Source organism: Aegilops tauschii, chromosome 3 (genome assembly GCF_002575655.3).
Source record: "Aegilops tauschii subsp. strangulata cultivar AL8/78 chromosome 3, Aet v6.0, whole genome shotgun sequence".
Taxonomy (NCBI): domain Eukaryota; kingdom Viridiplantae; phylum Streptophyta; class Magnoliopsida; order Poales; family Poaceae; genus Aegilops; species Aegilops tauschii.
This window is the reverse complement of record NC_053037.3, coordinates 629,207,927-629,218,283: the sequence shown is the minus strand read 5'-3', so window position 1 is coordinate 629,218,283 and position 10,357 is coordinate 629,207,927. Positions and strand designations below refer to the sequence as shown.

Here is a 10,357-nt window from a genome sequence, read left to right as displayed (position 1 = left end):
GTTTTATTTTCCGCCAGGCACCTATCCGCGAATATGTTTTATTGTGATTTAGCCCCTGATCTTAAAACTAGCGTAAGTTTTTGCTCGTTTATCCAAATTAGATGAAACCAACGCCTAAATCTTGGTAACGATCTCTTATTTCCAATAAACCAACTTAATATGATTTTTACAATTTAAAATTTGAGTTTAGTTCAGATTAGTAATCGATCTTGTTTCGTTTGTATCTTGAGTTTCGTAACTCTGTTTGAGTTGTTTCTTTTTGCAAATCGTAGCTAATCGCATGTACCTACTGTTAAGATCTAATCCACATGAAAATAATGTTGTTATGTTTTGTTTTCTGTTTAGTTTAGTCGTTTGCTTGTTTCGAGTTTGATTTGGATCTTTTCTCGATTTCTCTTTGTTTCGTTTGAGTGATTGCTTATGTATGCTACTGTTTGTCTACGCTAGATTACCCGTAGTGCAAAGCTTGTTACTACGAATACCTAGAGTTTGCAGATCGTCAGCAAGGCAAGTCACACTTTGATCATACTCTTCTATACCCGGTTTTTACTATGCATTAGTTATATCCCTCAAATATTTGCATGAGTAGGATTGGGAACATGTGGTTTGGTTGTAGTACTTTAGGTAGAAACCTAATACCTTTCTATCACCCCGGGAGTATACGTTATGCTCAATTATTGCTTAGCCATGCTCGTAGACGGGGATTGGATGGTGATTCACATGGAAGTTATGAGAGTTACTAATCTTGGATAACATTAAGGTGGCAGTTTTAATACACATCTGGGTGGATTGGTTGGGGCACCTGGAGAATCCATTGTTTGTCCCTTTGGTAAATCCTGGAGTACCCATGTGATTTTTCGTCGGTTCGCCACCCAGGCTCAAAGGGATCATATGATATTTCATGCCAAGAAACTTCCGTGTGCAGCCACAAGCCATTATGGGCTCTGACGTAGTTGAGTAAGTTGTATGAGCTCTCGAAGAGGTGGACTAGCAGATGTAGGGGAAAGTAGGTGTACCGGTCTGCCCGGGGTAGAGAGTTAATGCTTCAGAAAGACTATGTCTCGATCTTCCGATCATGGATGCGGTCGAGTCTTGTGGGGAAAAGTGCGCAACCTCTGTAGTGTGTATAAACTAATCATGGTTAGCCGTGTCCCCGGTTATGGACATCTTGAGTATCTGGAATTGGATATTATTGTTGATATCATCACTCCTTAATTAATTGAATTGGGTTAATGATGATACTTGTTTAATTTGGATTTGAGTTGGAGGAACCTTCTCAAATATTGGTTCAACTTGGGAGTAGTAAATAAAATTTATTTCTTTGCTGTAGGGAAAAACTGGCTTTATGCAAAATCCTAAACTTAGAGCCTCCACCAGACAAATATTACATGTAGATATAGTTGTTGCATTCATTGCTTTACATTGTAACTATGCGAGCATATTGAATGTGCTGACCTACACGGCTGCAACGTCTCATGTTGCAGACTACTCAGACGACGAATAAGGGGCGATGGGTCGTTGTCATGCACTCAGCTATGCCGTTGGAGTTGAGGGACTCATTTACCTTCGAAGCTTCCGCAGTTATTTAGTTTAGATGGCCTTCAGCCATATTATTTGTGTAATCATACTCTTTTTGAGGGCTCGATGTAATAAGTGTGTGATTGAACTCTGTTATAATTCCTCGAGTACTGTGTGTGTCAGCATTACCGATCCAGGGATGGCACTTAAGCACAGAGACTTTGGTCCATTGGGATCGTGGTCGCTACAGAGAACCTCCTCACACCACATAAACAGCACTAGCACACAAATAACAAATACTCGCAACCCGACGTGTAAAAGGGGTTGTCAATCCTTTTCGGGTACGGCGCCTCAAGATAGGCAAATAACGTGAGATAAAAGTGGTAGATAGGATAAATAGATTGCGGAAGAAATAAATTGCAGCAAGGTATTTTTGTATTTTTGGTTTAATAGATCTGAAAATAAATGCAAAGTAAAACAGATCGCAAAGGCAAATATGATGAGAAGAGACCCGGGGGCCGTAGGTTTCACTAGTGGCTTCTGTCGCGAAAAATAGCAAATGGTGGAAAAACAATTACTGTTGGGAAATTGATAGAACTTCAAATAATCATGACGATATCTAGGCAATGATCATTATATAGGCATCACATCCAAGATTAGTAGACCGACTCCTGCCTGCATCTACTACTATTACTCCACACATCGACCGCTATCCAGCATGCATCTAGTGTATTAAGTTCATGAAAAAACAGAGTAATGCAATAAAAACGATGAAATGATGTAGAAAAGATCTGTTTATCTATTGCGGAGATATAGATCCCATCTTGTTATCTTTAGTAGCAACGATGCAGTTGCGGCTGTGCCTCGCTACTGCTCCTCAACCACGGCGCCTCGCACGCTAGCCTCGCCGGTAGGCTCTAGGTCGGATCCGCTCCGGTCAGGCCCAAGCTTCCCGTAGCTACTCTGCTGCTCCCCTCCCGCAGCCACACGCTGCTACAGACCCGCCTCGGTCCTGGTCTGCAGCTCCCCTGCAACCTCTTCTCGGCCACCAGACATGGCATGTGTAGCCAGATCGACCATACCCATGGCGCCGCTCGCCTGCGCCTGTAGACTGCCTCTTCCTCCGCCCAGCCGTGGCTACAGACCCGTCAAACGAGCTGCTGCACTGCCTCCACTCCCCGTGCAGCACGCCCTCGCCCTGCTGGCCTCTCCCAGGCAGGCCGCCGCTGCCTCGTGCCCCATCACTGTGGCCACCCGGCTGGTCTCCCTCGCCGGCGAGCCTCCGTGGCTCCTCCTGCAGCGCCGCAGGCAGGTTCCCGTCGCCCCCAAGCTGAAGGCCCGCGCCCCTGCCTTCTCCCTCTCAGCACTGTTCGCGGCGGCCCCGTCCGCGTCTCCCCTCGCGCCGCCGATCCCCTGTAGCTCCCCTAGCGCAGCTGCGCTCTGCCTCCCCTTCGACCCCGCAGCCCCGCCGTCCGCTACATCTCCCGCGCCGCGCCGGGTCCGACCGTGTGCCGCCTCCCCATCGCCTCACCGCGCCGCGTGCGGCGCCGCTCGCCTCGCGACCGGCTCGCCTTCGCCGCCTGGCCTCGCGTTCACCTGGCCTCCCGCCGACCCCATGCCGGCTACCGCCCCGAGCCCGGCGAGCACCCTGTGGCTCTCGTCCGTGTCCGCCTCCTATGCGCCGACTGCGACCACCCGGTCGGCCTAGCTGGCTGCCGGCCCCCAGCTAGCCCGCTGCCGGCTCCCGCTGTCCTCCTCCGTGGCTCCCCGTCTCCCCCTGCCGCGTTCCAACGCCGGCTCGCCGCCGCAGCCAGACCCGGCTGCGACCGCTCCGCCTTCCCGCACGAGCCGGCTCCGCTGCCCCATTTCGCCCTGTCCCGCGCGTCGTCCGGCCGCCGGCTCCGCGTGCGCCTCCTCGCCCCGCCCTCGGCTATGCCCGGCGCGCCTTGGCCGGCTCCCTCTCCCCCACTGATGTGGCCGGCTGCCCACGCGGGGGCGGGCAAAGAAAAAGAGTTGAGCCGGGTGAGAGAAAAGTTAAGGGCCAGCTGACCAAAAAGAAAGTTTGGGTCCAGCTGCCAACAGCCGGCCTAGAGAAAAAGAAGGAAAATGTTGTTGTGCCCCGCGACGTTGCTCTACCGTCCGTCTGCCGAGCCTGCCTCGCCAGCTGCCCGTCTGCTTCAACTCCGGGCCGACTGGAGGGTCCGTCCGGCTGCCCGTCCGCCTGCTTCGCCACTCGGATAGCCAGTCGTGACCCGCCCTGCCAGACGCCTCCGCCCGCCCGCGACGCTGCTCCGACTACAGCCCAGCCTGCCCGTTCCAGCGCCCGGCCTACTGTGCCAAGCCGGCCAGGTGGCCGGTCCGCCTCGACACCTAACTGGTCGGGCCCGATCGGCCGGGACCCCCCTTTGAGCATCCGGAGGCTCGAAGGCTACCCGCAACGGGTGTGCCTGCGTGCTCCGCGAGTTCCAAGCCGCACCGGCTGTCTTTGTCAACCTCTGCCCCATATACGTCAAAACCAATGTGAGCTTCCACCCGCATATTTTTGCACCGCGCAAACACGGATAACCCCGAGCGATGCTTGGGGGTTATCCCCATATTTTATTACAGTTGCACTACTGTTCGCCCCGGCGCCAGCCAGAGTTGGCCCGGAGGCTGACCGCTTGGCCTGAGACGTTCATTCCCACATGCGGCTTAGCAGCGTGCACTGTATCGAAGGCTCACTCTTCGTCTTAGCTACAGACCGTAGCGCGGCTGCCCGGCTAGCAAGAGCAAACGCTGGAGGCCACCCACGCGAAAAACGTCCGGGGAGAAAACGGTTCGGGCGACCCAGCCGTTTTCTTTATAAGTATTTGCTCCGTGGAATCTGCTCCCACAGTCTGAATACTGTGCGCTTCACTCCGCAGCCCGCTCTCAGCCATAGACCATCATGCGGCTGTCCGGCTAGCAAGAGCACAAGCCAAAGAGCGGAGGGAACATGAAAAAGATTGAAGGGGGCTCGGACGAAACCGAGTCGACACCCTCCGCATAAAACTTGCAATGCTAAAAACAAACATTTGATACATCTGCGCAGACTAATCTTGTCTTTTTGCATGATAATCTCCGTGGGGAACCCCTCCTCGCCCGGAGGCTCGGAGGCTGGTTACAGGCCCGACACCGGCTGCAACTAGCATTCCCGGCTGCCTCTGCTACATCGACTGCAAAAACCCTCCGCCCAACTCTTCGAGTCGCCCGGAGGCTACACCCAGTGGGTGCGCTGGCGCGCCCCCCACTAGAAGCAATCTGCGCCGGCTGCAGCCCGCAGCCGGCGGTCATCGACAACACCAGTCGGCGGACCTCGCGTCTGCGCCCGACAACACCAGTCGGCGGACTTCGCGTCTACGCCTGACACCACCAGTCGGCGGACCTCGCGTCCGCGCCCGACATCACCACTCGGCGGACCTCGCGTCTGCACCCGACAGCATCAGTCGGCGGACCTCGCGTCCGCGCCCGACATCACCACTCGGCGGACCTCGCGTCTGCACCCGACAGCATCAGTCGGCGGACCCCGCGTCCGCGCCCGACGGCTTCAGTCGGCGGACCCCACGTCCGCGCCCGACAGCATCAGCCGGCAGACCCCACGTCCGCGCCGGGCAGGGCCCCGCGCCAATCAGCCGGCGGACCCCACGTCCGCGCCCGGCACTCTCGACATCGCCGTCGGCTTCATGATCAACAACAAGACCGTCCGCCCAACTTTTCCAAGTTTCTCGGAGGCTCGGAGGCTACACCCAGCGGGTGTGCTCGCGCACCCCCTCCGGAGGCAAGCCGCCCCGGCTGCGGTCCGTAGCCGGCCGTCATCAACATCTTCTACGTCAACACCCGCCAAAAATACTCCGCCCGACATTCCAATTCTCCCGGAGGATTGGAGGCTACTGTCGGGGGGATGACCCCCGGGTACCCCAAAGACAGCCAAACAACGCTTCAAGACATCAGGGCGGCCAACGCCCCTCAGTCTGGCTGCTTCGGCAGGGTCGCCACTCGGCCGCTCCAGACGGTTCCCCGTTCGGCTGCCCCGGCCGGCTCGCCACCCGGCTGCTCCCGCCGGTTCCTCGTCCGACTGCTCCAGTCGGCCTGCTGCACGAAGTCAACCGCAGCTCTGACCCGACACCGACACCGACAAAATGGCCGTACCACGGACACTATTGCTGATAAAGCAGACATTGTAGCCAATAGTCAGACACTATTGACTAATAGTGACGTAGCAGGCATAATGCGTCACGTCGCTGTCTTCCAAATAGTATAGTTGGTCATGCGGGCCATTCCTTGTCCCCTGGGCTCCCTTTATAAGGAGCACCAGGGTAGGCTGACGGCCACAGGCTCCACCATGGCCTCTTGGCCACACACATTCACGCATGCATACCTCCATGCTACACTGCTACTAGTGCCAAGAGCACTCATGCACACACCTGTGCTCACACACATATACGAGGCCAGATGCGCACTGCACTGATCTCAGATACAGTTCCAGGAGCGCTTTATACTGCTACATATACTCCACATATATCATCAAACATGCAGGAATAGGGATATTATCTCTCCGGAGAGCCCCGAAACGGGTGAACCCCCGCGTGCTATTCGCATACCCGTCTCGGATATTCTACTGCAGTCTTGCCCTCACCTCAAGCCACCCCATGGCATCTGCCGTGATGCGGTACCCCATGCCTACTCCCGCGAAAATACCACGACAGTTAGCCACATCAAGTGTAAGTGTTGTGACACTCCAGTCCTGTCTAAAACTTATCCATGACTCGCCAAAGGAATTTGCCAAAGAAAGTAGTGCATTCTTGTGTGCCTATATGTGCTCAAACTTATTTCCTAATGGAAATTCATTAGAACATAAAGACTTCTGTAAATACTTTCATGGCAGGCTTCAACTGATTAACCGCTAAATTTATTTTGCGAATGTCATCAAGGGTTACATTGTGGAGAAAAAGCTCAAAACAATCATATATATTCTAAAAAGTAGATGCTGGACAAACACTATGAGATTAGAGGATAAAGTAACCAGATAGAGCTCGACACCTTCGATATGTGTTGCACTTTCCGAGTAACAGATTGCCAATAAACATGGAGTACAACTCTGGAGGATGCAGATATAACGCATTTGGAGGATGCATATGTCAAACACATTTGGAGCATGTAGATCAAACTTCAACCGCTGCAACCTACACAAATAACTTGCCTTGCCCCAATAGGTTCAGCTCAGAATCTGCTGATGTTTGGACATATCCCATGGTAGCCGGCAGCACAGCCTGGACTTGCGCCATCGTACGCCACTGCAGCGGCTCGGAGAGGAATCACCCAATCGACACCGACTCCCCCAGCGCAGACATCCAGTGCTAAAACTAAACCAAAATCAAGAAATCAAACAATTGAAAAATGGCCCAGGATGCAACGAAGAAGACGGCTTTGCCTCTTCCCGGTCCTTGCTGCGTACATTCTCCAACTACGGTGTCCGTGGAGAGAGGTTTGTCTTGGCCCGCTTAGGTTGAGAGTTTGTATCGAATCTGAGCAACGGACAGGTACCGCGCGTGAGATAAACAAGCTGTGTATCATTGGGGTTAGCAACAATAGATGGGACTGCCGTCACGGTGGCTAGTAGCGGTGGAACAACCCACACGTGCCCGGTGGCGGTGGGGGAACGAGCAGGACCAAATACGAGGCGAAGATGACCAGACTTGTCGCTCAATTACAAGATAAGTCTAGGGTGCAGTATGCATATTGTGCAAATGGGATGGGAGTATGCTCCATCATGTCCATCCGGTACAGATCCAGTGCCCAATATAATACTGGATCACCGTATGATATGATGTGTCGTATCACCAGATACGCACTCGTGGTTCACGGGCACCCAAGAGCTCCAAATACATGTCCTACTTCACATACCCTCCCTACCCCATAGTAAAATGGGCGTAATTGTCAGTGATACCTAGGATAGTGCAACATATTCCTAGGGCACTCATGTCTTTGTATCCAATTTTCTACCTATTTTTGGCAAACCTACGATTGACTGAGTGGACCTATTATAGGCAGCCAACTCAATCAGGCTTACTGGGCGACAGGTTCTCTTGATTTACATGTTCTCTAGCTGCGTTTGGACCCTGTAGGGGGGAACCATTGTCCTTTCCCACCAACGATTCCGGTTTCACTATATTATTGTTGTTAGGATGCAAAACCAGTTCCCATATCGGCTAGATAAGGAAGAAGGTACTTGTTTCAACAACTGGAGTTCTGCATTGGATCACATATTCATTATAATTAGGTGATGGAGCACTAGTTCAATTAAATATTTTCTATTGGATTGTTGTAGTTATTAATATCCACAATGTACATACCATTTGACAATTATATCTCATGGAAACATCTGTTTCTGTCAAGAAATTGAAGTACAATATATTTTCTAATAAAAAAATTCGTAGTAAGAAGTCCAAAGCCTTCACATTAAGATTACCTAATTTAGCTATATTTTAGGAAGAAGCCCAAGAATAAATCCGTGGGTGTTTGGCTCCAAAGCGGACAACATCGTACTAATTGGATATGTGCACGATGACACAGCCAGGGCCCAACAACTGGAGCTGTTCATTGGATGAACATATTCATTATAATCAGGTGATGAAGCATTAGTTCAATTAAGTATTTTGGATTATACTATAGGTGTTATGAACATCCATAATTTACGTAACGTCTCACAATTATATTATTGAAACTTATTTTTTTTAGTCTAAAGCCTTCACATTAAGAATACATAGATTTCGATATAGGTATATTAAAGCATTTATTTGCAAAACGGTGTATTAGAACTTCAACGTGGTATAAACTTGTGAGTGAGAATCCAGCACCCACCTATTGGCACTCCATTAGAAAAGGATTGGTTTCACACTGATATATAATATAAAATTGCACATTACATCTCTTTTATTGTCTTCTTCCTTGATTATTCATGAACACCGAATATTAGGAAATGCACCACAAAGACAGTAAAGGAAAATAATATCTCCAAACGTCCTCGCCACAAAAGACTTTGAAGACCACAATAACCCCTCGATGCTCGCAAAGAGATCTAGTAGGGAAACTGGAAAACTCCACGGGCGTTCATGGTAGAGCCTTCACCGATGTTAGTCTTGGAAACATATCCATAGTTTTTATCAGTAGAGTTGAGATCTGCATTTTCCAGCTTCACATCATAGATATAATCCCAGCTTCCCACACTTGGATAGTGCCCTTCCTCACGGATTTCGGTGTAGATCTACATACATAAAATATTAGAACATGCACTAGTAGAGTTTTGGGATATATGCCATGTTTTTTCAGTTGAAAAATATACTAAGTAAATTCAATTTGATTAAGTTTAGGTTAGTTTATTTATTTGTACGAGTTAAGTTCATATGAATTGAGATGTGAATATTAACATATTCCCTTGTCCCTAAATAAAATTCACACTATTAATGGGCACGCATGTAATTCATATTTTAAATCATTAATTTTTTTTCATATAACTATATAGGAATATGATTTTTTTTATGTACTTATCAAGACTAATGAAACAAGATCTTATAATATCTTAATTAAAAGAACTATAATTTGCAGCTTTGTAAATGCATCACCTGCCAAGTGAATTTCACCTTTTACTTTTGATTACATATAAATTTATTTAAAATTAGTTTGGAGCATAAACAAAGAGAAAAAGGTAAGATACAACATTTGGAGATAAATCACAGTATTTACCCCATTGGCACCAATGTAGGGGACGGTCCAGGAGAACAACCAATCGCAGGAGCTCCTGCTGGAGGGGACCTTGGTACGATACACAACGGCACCAGCTGAACCAACCGCAGCACCACTTGGGTGGACGTGGAGAAATGCCCCCCATTGCCCATTCTGAATATCTGATGGGTAGGGTGTATCGTAGATATGGCCGTGCCAATCTTTGTAGTTAGCCAAGTTCAAAGTGGCACCGGTGGCATTGTAGATGAGGCATTTTACAGATATTCCGTTACCGTACCTATATACCAGTGTAGCCAAAATATGGATCAGATTAAGCTCTCTCTAAAAGAAATTTGTTTGGATGGCAACAAGCTAGAAGCAGAAATATATGATGCACAACGAAAGAAGAAAAGAAAGAAAGACAGACAGAAACAAACCTCTCCTTGAGGTTGTCGACGAAGGTTTGTGCGTTAATATCCTTACCACCGGCGTTGATCATCTTCATGGTATAGTCTGCAACATCCTTTTGAGTAATTGGTTCCTTATACTCTCCAGTGGCTAGCACCGTCTTCTCCGAAATGGGGGTACCAAACACTCCTGAGGCCATTATGCCTTGCTTTGTTGTGTATGTACTGCTCCACCTAGTTTAGATGGATCGATGGCTGTGAGAGAATGAATGAATGAATTTGTACATGTAGTCCTGCCAGTATTTATACACGCGTTGGCAATGCAATGCAATGCGAGGTCCCTTGCCGGAAGAGTGAGTACTTGATTCCTGGAGGAGCTCCTACTACTGTCCAAGGCAGCTAAGCCTGGCATGGCCCACGGGGATAGTCGGATAGTATAGTATACTACTACTATACTCTATAGTATAGTATAGAGTAGCACACTCGAGAAGCACGAGATAGATAGATGCTCATCGTGAGGAATCCTTGCTCGTTGTGCCGAGATAAACTCACTCCCCAATAAAAAGATGCCCACCAACAGCATTGTCATAGGGCAAACAAGTTGCTTCCCACAAAACTACTTCCTCTCTAGCGCTAGACGTCCATGCGGCATGGCATCACAGTGCAATCGGTATGGCAGATTATTAAAGCAT

At 49.5% G+C, this 10,357-nt stretch overlaps 1 protein-coding gene across 1 annotated transcript; it reads right to left on the bottom strand.

Moving 5' to 3' along the window:
• Window positions 1–8,399: 8,399 nt before the first annotated feature.
• LOC109741270 (23 kDa jasmonate-induced protein) lies at window positions 8,400–9,972 on the bottom strand. Its single transcript, XM_020300662.4, has 3 exons — window positions 9,696–9,972; window positions 9,280–9,556; window positions 8,400–8,800 (listed from the first exon to the last, which is right to left on the bottom strand). Exons 1-3 carry the CDS (start codon window positions 9,863–9,865, stop codon window positions 8,615–8,617), a joined length of 633 nt encoding a protein of 210 aa, XP_020156251.1. The 5' UTR covers window positions 9,866–9,972; the 3' UTR covers window positions 8,400–8,614.
• Between the last annotated feature and the right edge of the window lie 385 nt (window positions 9,973–10,357).